At 43.2% G+C, this 15,984-nt stretch overlaps 1 protein-coding gene across 2 annotated transcripts in view; it reads left to right on the top strand.

The window, feature by feature from the left end:
* The first annotated feature begins 3,538 nt into the window (after positions 1-3,538).
* Positions 3,539-15,984, top strand: part of CHN2 (chimerin 2) — a 325,324-nt gene continuing 312,878 nt past the window's right edge. For both annotated transcript variants that reach the window (XM_059933677.1, XM_059933676.1), the window contains exon 1: positions 3,539-4,191. In XM_059933677.1, coding sequence (XP_059789660.1) covers positions 4,143-4,191 — 49 coding nt within the window. In that variant the 5' untranslated portion in view covers positions 3,539-4,142. The remainder of the gene's footprint in view (positions 4,192-15,984) is intronic.

Genomic DNA, 15,984 nt, shown 5'->3' with positions numbered 1-15,984 from the left:
AACAGAAGAGCTACTCTGTAAACAATAAATTACAGGAGTTGTAACAGCTGGTGATGGGAGTGGGGGTGGGGAATGCAGACATTTGCTCCATGGAAATTTATTCTTGTTTTCACCATTTTAGTTTTTCTTGTTCACAGCAAAATAGTGGGTCCTTAACATGCACGTCAACTTTTTTGTGCTCCAGATGCGTCACTTATCACCTAGCTGCTCAGTGGTCACAGCTACTGATGTGAAAATTAATTGGTGTACATGAGAACCGTTCATGGATTCATTTGTTCCTTGGTTTACTCACTTCTTCCACAGATATCCACTGAGCACCTATTGTGTGTAAAGCATGGTAGAGACTACAAAGGCCGGCCAGACAAGGATCCTACCCCCCAGGAAGCTTTTAATAAAGTAGGGAGGTCAAATATGTTCCACAATTGCGACCAAAGCAAGACAGAGCATCTGCCATTTGAGAGGTGCAGAGAAAAGACTATAGGAATTCAACAGAAGGAGAGCCAATTTCTGGCTTGGGGTTCAGGGACGATTCCCCAAGAAGGTACATTCTTCTTGAACCTTCACGGTCTGTAGGAGGTCCAGCAGGGAGGGACGGGAAAAGGCCAGTGCCGGCAGCCCCAACTGTTATGGGACGAGGTGAGGCAGGTTTACGTTTGTGAACGGTACAACAGGAAATATGTTTGGAAAGGGAAGGTGGGAAGGCTTTAAATGCTAAGCTAAGCATGAATGCTAAGTTAAAACAAAATGGTAATTTTTAAGCCTAAATAGACCAAGTTATCAACAAGACTCCTTTCATCCCATAAGTACTTTACTGTTTGAAGAAAGAAGGTAGAAATATCTTCTAAAAATCCCTACTTCTCAAACAGACTTAAGATCTTTGTAGCACCAATATTCCCCTTTTTACCAGCAGATAGGCATTACCTAGAAATAATGCCGTACATGAGTGAATAAAATACATGAATGAATTTTCTTATTGCTTCATTTAGAGGATGCTTTGGAAGGTCCACAAACAGGTTCCTGGGCCTACTGAGGAGGAGGTTAGCATCTTGTTTCCTCCACCTTCTGCTAATATATTGATATTAAACATTTTTGCAAGTAGCAACGAGCCATTAAGCCTCTGAAACTAAGTTGATAGTGAGTGATCGTGCCTGCTGAGTTTTCTCTGTTGGTTATGACTTTAACAATCCAAGTTATTGATTAACTTGCAGATTTTAGTTCTGAACCTAGAGCTTTCCTTTTGTTCTTCAAAATAATGGACTTCAGAGTTTCCGTCCATCTCCTACCAGTTAGCTAAGCCTCCCCAGTCATCCCATTTCTACTCAGCAAGCATGTTTGTTGGTCTTGTATTCTTCTGACCTCTGGACCCAGTAGAAAAAAATTATTTTCCATCTTATTCTACTTTTGTACAGCACAGAGTGCCTTGGGGTGATGCCTTCACAGCAAGTGTCCCTCTGTCCCTTCATCTGTCAGTTGGGAATAAAAAAATAATCTACTTCACAGGGCCATGCTTTACTTTCTCTAACTAAGGACTGTAAAGCTCTATGAGGGTAAATATTATCATCCAAACTGCAGAAATAGAATTTGACATCCCTTTGTGAGACTTCTGAGTGATGAAACCTGTTGCATATTTCTTGATTTGGGACAAGAAAGATACAAACATTGGGCCAAAGATGAGCATTTCCCCTGGTAGAACAAGTCACTGCTGATTAGTTATCTCCAGTTATCTCCGGATGCAATGGAGAAAGCAAAAGTTGTTCAAATCATAGATTCCATCTTTCAAGTAAAAAATTTACAGTCACTTATGGAGCACAAACTGTATGCCAGGTACACTGTGACTTTACACATCTCATGTCATTTAATCTTCACAATGCCCTACGTTATCAGGAGTTTGGTTGCGGGTGGAGAAACTGAACCTCAGCAAATGTGAGCAATTTGCTCAAGGTCACACAGCTAATAAGTGGCAGAACCAGAGTTTGAATCCAAGTGTTGTCTCCTTCAAAGCCCAGAGGGAGACAACCCTACTAGGTGACATAGCCAAGTCAGACAGTCCGCCAGCTAAAGATCTGGAGGGATGCATAGATTACTAGTCAGAGAGGTAGATGATGCCTTTGATCAGAAGAACTCTGAAAAAAACAGGAAGTTCTATTCTGACAGAGAGGTCAAGGTTGTGATGGGCCATATGTCCTTGAAGGGCTCCACATTAAGCTGCATCAAGGCTGCATTACACAAAGAAGAAGAAAAATGGAACGGGGGCGGAGTGGAGGTGCTTGGGTCTCCGTATACCAGGCTGGGACGTTTCAGGTTCCATGTAGATGAGCGTCAGGAGGACTCAGTCCAATGTGACTGCAGAGTGCTCCAGAGCCCTCAACTATTCTGCAAGCTGCATTAAAAAAAAAAAAAAAAAGAGCCTTATTGGGAACATACACTGGGATGGCATGCTGGAGGGAATTAAAAAAAAATGTTTAAATCAACTAGAAAATGTGACATGGGTGCATACTGTGATTATTTACCATTTATTATTCACTGTGTGTTAGGTGCTTGGTTGAGGTGGACCCCCTAGGATTGGCTGCTGTTCCTGTGTCACTCCTGATAATTTTTAAATTGACTATGTCCTTTTAACCATGTTTTGAAAAATTGAACTACCACAACGTGAACACTTTCCACTTTGCTACATAATGAGAGTACTTTCATTCCTTTAATGTTTGCTTTTTCCTTTGAACTAACAATTTTCTGTTCAAATTTCACAGTTTTCTGTGGCTTCAGGAATGAAAGAACCGATTACCCTGCTGGGAGCGTGAAATAGACTTTAAAAATCTGCATGATTTCCTCCCAGTTAAATTAATTTAGGTTTAAATACAGGAGTAAAGTACACACCTTGTGCCAGAGTCTCTTTTTCTCACACACCTGAGTAGTTCCTTATCCAGAAAGGGCACAATTGGACCTGCTGCTACGTCTTAAGTCTTTTGTGAGGCTCCTTTGCAAGACTGCAGTGTGAGAACCTCTTTTTCTTTGACACCCGTCTTTGTGTGGGCCTGATGACATATCTGGAACGTCTCTATTTCTTTGAAGGCCCATCTCCAAAGCCCAGTGGACCCGTCGGGCACTGTCCATGGCTGGGGTACTTAAGAGCAGCCGGATTGGCTTGCCGGGTGTTTTGAGGGTATTTTAGGAAACGCACCTTCTTGCAGGGCAGGAATCCTCAGCTCCAGAGCAACAAAGGACAATTTGGAGAGGGGTGGAAGGAGCACTCCACAGCCGCTCTGGCATCCCAGGCCCCCTTCCGCCTAGCATCGTGTCCTTAGTGACCCCGCCTTCGCCCTCTGGATCGCACCCCGGCTGTCTCGCTGCTCCCTAGTCCGGCCGGGCGTCGCGAGCCCCGCCACCTTCCCCCACGCCCCACACCCGGTCGCCCTCAAACCTTTGGAGCCGCGCTGCGCACCGCAGCCATGCTCGCCCCGCGCCCCCCAGCGGCCTCCCCGGCACCTCGGGGTCCGGCTCCCCGGGCCAGTGTCGCCCCGCCCTGCAGCCCACAGCCTCCCCCTCCAGCCCCCGTCGCAGGAGCTGTCAAGCCCGCGGCAGCTGAACCAGCCCCCGAGCTCCCGCGTCTCCTCTCCTTCCTTTGTGTGCGCGCGAGCGGAGTTGGGGCGGAGGGAGAAGGGGGAGGTCGCTCTGTCTGTCTGTCTCCCGCCGCCTTTGCCCGGGCAGCTTGAAGTGCCGCCGGCGAGGCGGGAGCCGGGGGGAGGGTGCGGGGAGCTGGCGGGGCGGCTCGGGGCCGCCCGGGCGCCCTGGTCCCAGCCGCGCGCTGGGGAGCGCGGACTGCAGCTGGGGCTCAGCTGGAGGCACGATTCGTCTGCTCCGGCCGTCCCTCGGCCTCCCTCCGCTCCCACCTACCCTCGACACTCGGAGAAAAGCGTGTGAAGGCGCCGAGAGTGACGGAAACCACAAATAAATAGCGGCGGCAGCAGCGCGTCATCTGGCGGAGCAGGAAGTGCAGGCAGAGTCCGGAGGCTGGTGCTTTCTGCGCGTCCCCAGGACTTTGCCATGGGCTGGGGGCCGCGGAGGCTGCGAGCTGCCGGGCCAGGACAGCGGCGGCGGCGTCCGCACCGGGGCTGAGCGAGCAGCGTCGCGCGGGGCGCGCGGAGATGGCAGCGTCCAGCAACTCCAGCCTGTCCGGCTCCTCGGTGTCCTCCGGTGAGTTTCAGCCCGTCGGGCGCGATTGCCCCGCTGGGTCTGTCGCCCGCTGCCCTCGCCCCGCACTCTGGGATGGAGAGAGCCTACCTGTGGCCGTCTTGCCCGCTCTCCCGGGGTGAGGGCAGGCGGCCGGTGTGACACTTGTTTGGCTGGCCAGCACCCTCGGTGCCCACAGCACCTTTCGCGCCTGGCGTCTGACAGCGCAGTGGTGGGGGAGCGGGGCGCCCTTAGTGTGCAGACGCGGGGGTTCTGGGGATTTGGGGAGCAGCAGGCGAGAAGCGAACCGGGCAGGGGCGGGCTCGCACTTTCTGGCGCCGCTGGAACCCGGGCTGGCGGGGCGGGGAAGGTTAGGGTGACGCTGGGCGCCCCGACCCGCTGGCTGTGCGGTGCCCGCTCCGCTGGATGTCCAAATTCAAGGCAGGGGGGGAGCAAACCCTCGCTTCTCGCAGACTTGATTTTCTTTGTTTGTTTCGGAAATTAGCTCCGTGGAGACACACGCTTGGGGTATGGGTTTGAGATAGAGGTAATTCTCTTTCTGCTTCTGATCGAAGCGAGTTAGGGGACGCGAGGTCGAGCCCAGCCTCTGACAATTTGCCCGTTTTCAAGTGTGCAAGTGTGTGTGTGTGTGTGTGTGTGTGTGTGTGTGTGACTTTCCTCTGTGGCCTCTTGGAATACGTTCTGCGATTTTACTTTCCAGGCATACGTTTTTTTTTTCCCAAGTGCGGCTGAGGAAGGAAGGGCTTCTTTCAGCTTTTCTACGTTGAACAGCGGGTCTAATTGAAGAGAAAAAATTGCTAATGAATCTGAAGGAGTAGGAATCAATAGAAGCAGACGCACTGGATTCTGAGTATGACAGGTTTCTAATCAGGATGATGCATTAGGTAGAATTCTTCTACCTCGCTAGTCATTGAAAACTTTAATGACAAACCCTAAAGGGTTAGCTGATAAGACATTTAGTGTAGTTCACAGTATTCAGGGGTCAAGAAGGTCTTGAAGTCCTAATGGAAATGCTTAATATATCAATATTGTATTAATTCCTATTGTGTGTGTGTTTTAAATTATTACCCAAAAATTAAACTCAAAGGAAGAAACACTTTGTTGGAGGCATTGGACAGCAAGCCAAGCATTAAGGAACCATATCTCTAGATATGTGACTAATTAAATCATAAATGCAAGGTGATTTGACTAAGGTGCAGTTGTGACGTGGAACAAGGTGATCACTTGAAAGCCATTTATTATCTTTTTTGGCAGGTTTTAGTTCCAGGGAAATAGCACTTCCTTTCTTGATCACTGCCAACTAATGAAAAGCACAGTGTTGTTATGTGTACGATGTAGTTGAAGTTTCTGGTAGTAGCAACCAATGGGGCAGAACAGTCATATCTTATTAAGAGCAGCAACAAGTTGACCGCCTGTGGGTTTAATTCTGAGAACTCAGCAAATGCTACAGCGTATTTTTAGTACCCCCAAACCACTGCTGCTGCTTTTCAATTCATTTTGGTTGACTAACATTGAATTTAAAACACAGTGATGTTAGCTTATGATTAGCATATGGTTATCCCTCTCCGAAAATGGCCCACAAGAAAATGAATTGGTGGGGGAGAGGTGACGAAGGGAAAGAAGAAAGGATAAAGGACAATAAGGCAGTGTTATCACATGATTTACTGATGGTATAAATTACAGGTGCTGTGGCATCTGAATTTTCAGATCTTGATGAAAGATCTCCTTAAGCTTAAGGAATGTTATTGAAAAACCTAACTCAGCCTTAGGAAGAATACATGGGTTTGAAGCAGCACAGTATAAGCTTTAGATGATGTTAATTGCTTTGTAGATATAATAGAGATGCTTGTGATGGTTCTCTTTTCTGCTTTAGTTACCACTGTTTTAAATCCTAATGAAAACTGGAAAATTATGCAAAAGCTTAAATTCAAAAAGTGGGCAGAGGTATATTTTTTGGTATGACTCAGCCATGGGCCATGAGCTTATATTGGCTAATTCACGAATTAATCAGGCACTTGGTCTTGAAAAATTTGAGAGCCAGAATTCTCTTTTTAAGCTCACTTACCATCGTGTGGATCATGAATAATTCAGGTGACACAAGCAATTCACACCTGTGGGAGGTGTTGGGCAGGAAAGAATAGAGCCTGTTTGTGGTGGCAGCTGGGTTCTCTCAGACAAAGGCCAGAGTCTGAAAAATTAGGACACTCCATCAATCTATTAATCACCGTTTTGGAGGGCCTACTATGTGCCAGGCAGTAAGTTATAAGCCTCAGATTCAAGGAGGTTAAGTGAGGAAGATAATTTAAAGGATTCCTTCTAGTTCTGAAGTTCTGGGATTATTGTTCTTGAGTTTGGCTCCAGCAGTGGGTAACTTGGGGTAAGTTATTTAACTTCTCCAAGCCTCAAATTCCTCATCGATAAATGAGACTGATGCTAATAATAGGAACTATTTCGTAAGAATGTCGTGGGGATTAAGTGAGATAATGTGTATAGAGCGTTTAGCACAGGGCGTGGCACTTAATAAGTGCTTGGTGTGAATAAAGTTTGTTCCTTGGAGGAATGAAAAAGAAAGCTCTCACTGACTCAGACTTTAGGTACAAAAATAAGTCCAACACACATCAAACCTGCCTCTTACATTGCATGTTAAGTTTGGTCTTGAGGTTTGAGCTCCATTAAACAAGCATTTATTAAGTTTCTTTTAGGTTTCAGGCATAATCCCAAGTGTATGGAATAGAAAAATGCATCAAGATGCTTTCCCTCTCCATCCAGCAGCAGAGATGGACAAGCAAATAGCAATCTATTTTCCATTTTGATAAAATAAATTATGGGGAGGAGAGTGCAGGGAAGAGAGTGATGACCTCAGTTGTGAGGGGTCAGTAGGGGTGACATATAAGTTGAGCCTTGAAGGATGAGTGGAATGTTTTCAAAAAGCAGAGTGTGGGAAAGGCATTTCAGGAAGAGGTAGGATCTTAGGCAAAGGTCTGGAGATAGGGAAGTTCATTGCCTAATTTTCAACTCCCTTCTTAGGACTATTGACCCATTTTCTTGGTGGTTCCTCTTCTCTGGACAGTTGTGCTTATAGGCCCATCAGCAGCCTCATGCACAGAGCTACCAGATCACTCACTTTTGGTGCCGATATAGGACGCTTTCTTTCTGCTCAGGCAGCAATGGGTTTAATGGCACGGCTCTCCAACACCTTAGGACATACTTGGGCAATTGAGCCCTGAGAAAGGAATGGTTGATTCTGTAGTGTCCAGGATATGGAGAGGTGAACTTGAATAGAATACCATGGGTTAAACCTCTCTTAGAGGAATAGCCGTGGGAGGTTTAGGTTTGGATGGATTTGTGTGAAGAGTAAAAATCTAATAATTTACTCATATTAAGCTCAAAATTATTTGATTTTCCTGAGAATATGTTCTTACCTGCTGTTGTTGGACCACATCACCCAAGCATCTCATTTATTCTACATTACCAGCTGAGACACAACAGATGAAATAATCAAGTTAAAATTAATTTTTAAATACATTTTCTGAGAACTCTTTAGAAATTTGTTTCTGAAGTATTCAATTATGTGTAAAAGAAATTGCTTTGCCTTTGTTTTAATGATAACTGCTGGTGATTAAATTTCACAGTCACCTAGATTGGCAGGAAGGTTTGATTACCTGTATTATTTTAAATTGGGGGAGAAAAATCCCTATCCTTAAGTTTTTCATCTAGCCTGTGGTACTTGATTATATTCTGAAATAAACAGTGGTTGACTTGCAAAATACTTTTCTTAATAATCATGAATTAGATTTGCTTTTATAACTGAAATAAGAACTTTTTGCATATTAGTCATGTGATCACCAAATGGATAATTTCACAAAGTAACGAAAAAAATCAACTCAAGTAAAGTAATAGATAAAGAAGCTATGAGATGTTTTCCAGTAAGTGAACAAAGTAAAAAATTAAATAATAAAGGGACTCCCAGGATAAGAAGTTGTTAAGATTTTGGGAACATAAACATTACTGTATTATAGAAATGAAATCGACAGGGACTTTTGAAATTAAAATGCAAATAGAAAAAGGTAAAAATCAGTGTTATGTGCAGAGTCATTGAAACCTTAATTGGGAAAAGAACATTCCTGAATGGATTGAGAGATTTATTTTTCCAGATTCTATACAACAGTAATTGTGTGCCAGGTAAGTAATGCCATTTTCTGCTTGATCCTAGAAATGATAAATAGGAATTTTCATTACTTGTTATCGGCGAGTCACAACCAGCGGCATATACAAATCTTTCACATTCCTAGATGCAGAAGGCAAAATTGAACTATAGTAATGCTGCCAAGACTTATATATGTGTAATTAGAAACTCCATGGATCCAATGCTACAAAGCAGGGTATCTTTGTTGAAACAGACACTCACACTGAGAAGTCTTCTAGTCGTTTAGACTTCAGAAAGAGTCAATTATGTGTAAGCAAAATATCTTTACCTTTGTTTCAGTGATAACTGCTGGCAATTTAATTTCAATCACCTAGAACGGCAGGAAGATTTGATCACCTTTATTTGAAATCGTGTGCACAAAAAAATTGCAATTTCAAAAACACTGCAAATATTTTTAAATCACAAAGCTAAAAGTTAATCCCCTGAGAGAAATCATTCACTCAGATGAAGAATATTGTTTTTTGCTGTTTTTTCTGGTGACCTTTCCACAGCTTATTTTAACTTATTAGATTTTCACTGTACTTTGTGGTACCTGAGTTGAACCCAGTGATATAAAATCTGAGAGAAAAGGAGGCTCTTCTTAATCATGACAGCTTGTTTGCAGTGTTTGACAAAGGCCCACTGATTTGTGTACTTTTGCTAAAACGCCAGATGCCCCCCCCCCCACCGCAACTCCCACTAACCCTATGAAGAGTTTTGAATGACCTTGACATTTGTTCAACTTTTGGGGGATGCAAACCCCAGGTATTTTCTGAGGCCAGTCTCTGTGGGGTTTAACTGAACAATGTGTTCTTTGCGCTGCCTCCTGGGGCTTGGCCCGAGTGTCAGTCCTGCTGAGGGCCGTCTGCTGCTCTGCAGGGTCTCCTGTTTTCACACAATGGTGAAAATAACCGGACATTAGCATTGGAAAACCTATACATGAGCAGTGTCATCTTGGCGTGGTTTGGGAAAGCGTTTTCTGCCAGAACGTTAAGATTCCTGCCAAGATAGTTAGATATAAAGAAAGAGAAAGGAACTGAGTGATAGACATAAGATTAATAGCACCCAGCTATCACTCACCCATGATTTATCTTTTATGAATGTATTCACATTTCATGGCTCCTAAAATATGTCATTGAATTTTCAAAATGAATGGCTGGCTTGCCTTCCTCCCTCCCTCCCTCCCTCTCTCTCTCTCTCTCTTTCTCTCTTTCTTTCTTTCTTTCTTTCTTTTCTTTCTTTCTTTCCTTTCTTCCTTCCTTCCTTCCTTCCTTCCTTCCTTTCTCCCTTTTGCTTTTCTCATCAGTTATTGTGTTGGTCAGATTTCTATTTAGAGATGTTTTCAGAAACCCTGCCTTTGGTCTACTTTACTGTTAATAGTTTCCCAGTCCTCCAAGCACCTTGCTGCTTCTGCTTCCACTTGCTCAGTGGGAAAGGCAACTACTGTTCTGCTTCTCGCATGGATTCTGGTCAGAGCGTCAAGATGGACGCCTCCATCTCTGGTGCAGGCTGGTGGGTGTGACAGAACACACTCATGTGTCTCAAAGTTACTAACGAAAGCAGAGGTTTATTTAAAGTTTTCATGGCTAGAGGAAAACCCAGTTGGAATGTGCTGAACCCACATGCAGTCTGCTCTGCCAGGGGACCTGTATGGCTGTCCACTGGGGTCTGAGGCTGGAGATGGCATGTGTGCACTGGGGGAGAGCCATCCACCAGCTGCTTGTGCAAATAACCTGCTTCTTCCCTCATTTATTACTAATTGAACACCTTCGTGGGGACCAATCTTCTAATATAGTCTTTACAGTATGGCCTAATGACAGCATGGCCTTGCTTCAACAGTTTGGCCTGTCAAAGTCACCCAACTTCAGCCCATTCACAGTATCACCTCCACAGTTTAAAGTGTTATTTTCAATCATCCAATGTCTGAGTTCCCATAGACATTCTCTAAGAAAGGTGTTCACTTAATAACCTTATTTAAAATGTCATCACCACCTCAGGTCAGAGGGGACATTGATCAGATTCCTGGAATTGAGATATTGCCCACTCACTATGCAGGCCGCCAAACACCCCATGCCTTTGGTGGGCCTGTGGAGGAGAGCATTTTGTCGAGGGGAGAGGCTGGATGCCAGTTGCCTGGCAGAATCAAATAGATCTGAATTGATACAGCCACTATGGAGAACAGTATGGAGGTTCCTTAAAAAACTAAAAATAGAACTACCATATGACCCAACAATCCCACTACTGGGCATATACCCTGAGAAAACCATAATTCAAAAAGACACATGCACCCCAATGTTCATTGCGGCACTATTTACAATAACCAGGTCATGGAAGCAACCTAAATGTCCATCAATGGATAAAAATGAATGGATAAATAAAGAAGATGTGGTATATATATATATATATATATATATATATATACACACACATACATACATACATACATACATATACACACACACAATGGAATAATACTAACTCATAAAAAGGAACGAAATTGGGTCATTTGTAGAGATGTGGAAGGAGTCTGTCATACAGAGTGAAGTAAGTCAGAAAGAGAGAAACCAATATCATATATTAATGCATACATGTGGAATTTAGAAAAATGGTACTGAATAACCTATTTGCAGGGCAGGAATAGAGATGCAGATGTGGAGAATGGATGGGTGGACACAGGGGAAGGGGAGGGTGGGATGAACTGGGAGATTAGGATTGACATATATACACTACAATGTGTGAAATAGATAGCTAGTGGGAACCTGCTATATAGCACAGGGAGCTCAGCTCTGTGCTCTGTGATGACCTAAATGGGTGGGATGGGGGGTGGGTGGGAGGGAGGTCCAAGAGGGAGGGGATATATGTATACATATAGCTGATTTACTTCGTTGTACAGCAGAAACTAACACAACATTGTAAAGCAATTATACTCCAATGTAAAAAAAAAAAAAAAAAATCAAACAGATCTGGAGAAACAGTCTGCTTCCTTGAGCTGGGGAGAGATCCCACCTTCTGAAATGTGTCTTCGTTAGATGTCTAGATGTCGTAGGAAGAGCCCTAAACGTGGAATCAGAAGATTCCGGACATTTAAACCTTTAACCAGGATATTTAAACCCTTAGCCAGGGCACCTACACCTTTTACCAAAGCCCTTAAATCCTCTGTCAGAGCCCTTAAGCCCTTAACCAGGACCCTTAAACCATTAACCAAGGCCCTTGAACCCTTTACCAAGGCTCCTAAACCCTTAACATAGGCACTTTAACCAGATACTTAACCAAACCAACTAGCTAGCTATGTGGTCTTTGGTAAAGTTAGCCCCTCTGAGCCTTAAATGCCTCGCTGCAAACTGCAGTTGTGAGAGTCTGTTTCTGGAGCTGAGATGAGCATCGACAGAGGTGATAGAAGCATCCCCTCTGCAGACCTGGCCAGCATGCCTGCTTATTAGAGGCCAATTCTCTTTTCCCTCTCTCCTTCCCTTACTGTCTCTGAGCCTCAGTTCTCTTGGCTGTAAACCAGAAATAGCGATATCTGACGAATTTATCCCATGGGGTTGTTATTCCTGAAGTACTGTTTGGGAAAATGCATAGTAAACTGTAAAAGCAGCTAACACTACTGAATGGCTGCTACGTGTCATTCTGTTTACATTATCTCACACAATTCTCGCAATATTTCTCTGAGGTAGACATTATATCCCATTTTGTAAACAAAGAAGTAGGTTCAGAGAGGGATGGGGCTTGGATTTGAGGTGATAGGATTAGAGCAAAGTCTTCCTAATTTCAAAGATCATGCTTTTCCCTCTTGAAACATAAGGGGTTGGTTCGTTTCTGTCTATTTACAAAGTTGCTGACATTAGAGTTTACCGCTGAAATCCATGCTCATGGTTGACAGAGAAAATACAGTTACATACTTGTGCTCTATTTTGTTGCCCTCAGTAGTTAGCCAGACCCTCACCTCAGTCTGACCAAAGCTTATTCTCACCAGCGATACGAACTGGGAAGTGTTACCAAGTCATTACTCTTCAGAGTGAACACCCAGGATATTGGACTTGTGAGTATCTATACTTGAGAATAGTCTTGCAAGGTGAAGGGTGTATAGGTATCCATTGTACTATTCTTGCAACTTTTCTAAAGGTTTGAAAATTTTCTCAGTGAAAGAAAAAAATGAGGCAAAAAAAGAAAAGTATTACTTAGCATTCAGTTGATTTTCTTCACTGGCATTTCAAAAGCGTTCCATTTTGTGTGAGCATATCAAGTCCTGTTATCATCTCATGAAACTCCCAGATTCTGAATCCTCAGGCAACAGAATATCTGTTCCTTAGCTTATATCTTAAGCGAAAGCATAAAGGAGCTGAAATTACAGAAGCAGTTCAGGCAGAACACACGCATCAATTTCTACCTGAGAATTGTTTTTTTTTTTTTCTCCCGACCTGGGTCGACTTGACATTTCACTGTAGGTTTGGACCAAGGAGGGACCTTGGAGGTTGTTTAGAAGATGCCAGCATAGTATAAGCAAGAGAATCAGGGTCCAAGGAACTCCGGGAACTGCCCAGTGCCGCTCAGCTAGTTGGTGGTGGGGCTAGAGCTGAACTGTAGTCTAGGACCCATGTTTCCAGAACATCGTTCTCCATCCTCCTTCCTGGCTCATCCTAAAGAGTAGTATCATCCTTGGAGAACTTCTCGCATATGTTTTTTCTGTCTGGCTTCATACAGGCTGTTCTATTTAATTATTTAATATTTTCAACAAAGAAGTCATAAAGTGCTTTGTATGTTAAATGGGCCTTAGAACTCAAGGCTGTTGTGTCAACAGAGACAGAGACTTAAGTGATCTGGTGTCTGCCCTAACTATATATAGCTATGCTGTCCAATACGGTAACCACGAGCCACATGTAGCTATTTAAATTTAAATTAAAAACATTCCTTTCCTTAGTTGTAGTAGGCACATTTCAAGGGCTCAGTAGTACACATGGTACTACTGTGGTAGCTAGTGGCTACCATATTAAGGCCACGCAGAAATAGAACATTTCCACCATTCTGCAAAAGATTCTATTGGGCAACACTGGTAGACAGGGTATGAAGTTCTAAGACAGGGACTTTACTAACGTAAAATTAATTAGCTAAGGATAGAAAATTTGGTAAAATGTTCTCCCATTCTTGTGTTTGCTCCTTGTGCTGCTTGGGTTGGATTTTACTAATTTTGCAAATTGGCTTTTCGTAAGTAATTTTTTCATAACTTTGAGGCAAACTGTGGAATGACAGCTAGAATATAATGTTGGGGAGAGTAATTAAAATGTTGATAAACACTGCTAGTCCTGAAGTTTGATTCAAGCTTTTTAAAAAATGGTCTGTAGTTTCCTTAATGGCAGCTCCACTTCTTTTTGAAATAAACCCACAGTGAGTTGTAATTTCACCCTCAAAGAGGAAAAAATGCCATATCCAGAAGAAGTTTGGATCTTATAATTGCATTTCTTCCCCAAAATTATAAAGAAAATAGGGAAATTGTGAATGTGTGGACTGAGGTTGCTAGTGGCATATCTAAGCTATGCTATTTAAAAGATTTTCTGCCAACTTGGCCATCAGCAAACCATTTGCCTAGAAGTATTTTGCTTCTGCAAAAGCCCACATACAGGGCAAAGAAAATGCACTGGTTTTTGGAAAATAAAGTTAGCTTTTGGAATTTTCAGCACATTTAATTGGGGGGAAATGCATGCATATAAGATGCAGGAACATGACAGTTCCTACGAAAAGGAAGCCGCCCTCCTCCTTGAACTTCTGTTACCATCTTCAAGTGGAACAAAAAAATGGAAAGGTGGAGGGTATCTTTCAAGTGTCAAGCAACTGTCAAGAAAGACGTGGATGTTGAGGCCACTGGCCTCAGAAACCACACTAGCCAGAAGCCTGTGGCATGAATGCTTGTTTTTTATTGACATAACTCAGATCACAAATTTCAGGCAGTATGAATCACAGAATCACTTGGGTGATAACCTTACGTAGTTCTTTTCTCTTCAGAGGCCCAGTACCTAGATTTCATCATGCCCCATCATTGCCCTCTACCCTCAGTCCTGGCTGAACACTATCTTCTTCAAGGAAAGGAAACCTAGCACTTCTTAGTTATTTCACATAATGCCACTCTAACAATGTAAAGTGCTTTTTCTTAAATAATTTTGCTTCCAAGGAATAAACCTGAGAAAGATCAATTTTGGGGCAGCAAGTAAGCAGGAAGCAGGGAGCATGGTTTTGGGTGTAAATCTTCTGCAGCATCTCCTAAAGTGTGAGGGCTGCAACACTGACCTGTAAGGGTCTTCTCGAGACCTAGACCTGCACTGCCCAATATGGTAGCCACCTGGGCAATCTAGCCCTTGAAATGTGGCTGGTCTGAGATGGGCTGCAAGCTAAAATACACACCAGAATTGAAGACTTCGTACAAAACCAAAAGAATGTAAAATGTCTCATGAATAACTTTGTTATATTGATTATATGTTGAAATGATAACATTTTTTGGATATTAGGTTAAAGAAAACATATTTGAAGAAACTTATTTAAAAATGTTTAATGTAGCTGCCAGAATATTTAAAATTACCTATGTGGCTCACATTACATTTGGATTAGACAGCACTGGTCTGGACAACTCCAGTGAGAATATTCTAGCCTTTCTCACAGAATCTACCGTACAAAACCTGCTGCTTGGCTCAGTGGCTCTCATGGTTGCCGTCCTGTCCACTTTCCAAGCCAGAAACTTACCCTCCCTCCCCCTCCCCCCAGGTCCAGTTCAGCCCTGATTCTTAAGTCCCTGTTTTGGATTAGTCTCAGACACTGAGAGACATCCTTCATTTTTCTGGGTCTGTACAGTGACTTTGAAATGAAATACTATAGAGAGGGACAGACTGGGAGTTTCATCAGATTCTTGTTTATATAGGTTTTGTGCTTTGTTTTTTGTTTATTTTTGGTTTTTGCTTCACGATAGTTCTAGACTTTACATATTTACTTGTGAGTTTTACGTATACCCCTCTTTCCAAAGAAAGCCTGCCGTGCGATAATGCTATGAAGTTGGAAAGAGAAGCTGAGAGAATAAGGAACACATTTTCTCTTGACCTGAAGCTTCTTGCCATGAGTATGCCTATGTGTATACATGCGTGTACACACGTGGTTTATGTCTGTATGTGTGTGTTTATGTGTATATGTATACACAGAAAGCCAAAGTGGATTGGGTTGCAAACAAAAGTTATTTCCCGCCAAATGTATGTTAATATCAAGGGAAGTGAAAAGTCAAGCCTAGCATTACTTTCGGTAATGAAAAAATTCACTTGGGATTTTGCTAATGATGTGTAGATATTAATACACATAATTTGGCTGCCTAATATTGATTTAAGGTGCTCATTCAAATTCATTTTATTAAAGAAAAATTAGCCATTTTGTTCTACAGTGTTTGTCCCTGCAGATAGTGAGACTGTAAAACCGTGTTTATTGGGTAAATAATACTATTTTGCTGACTTTCACATGCAAAGAGAGCATTATGATGTCTCCTTCAGGAAGTGCTGTGAGCAGTTAGGTTCTCGTTGGGGGTCTGGTGAGTTCAATCCGGGTGTCCTCTGGTTACCTCCCTCCTGATCCGTATCTAG

Source organism: Balaenoptera ricei, chromosome 9, assembly GCF_028023285.1.
Source record: "Balaenoptera ricei isolate mBalRic1 chromosome 9, mBalRic1.hap2, whole genome shotgun sequence".
Taxonomy (NCBI): Eukaryota; Metazoa; Chordata; class Mammalia; order Artiodactyla; family Balaenopteridae; genus Balaenoptera; species Balaenoptera ricei.
The sequence above is the reverse complement of the archived record's forward strand: the minus strand, read 5'-3'. Positions and strand labels throughout refer to the sequence as shown.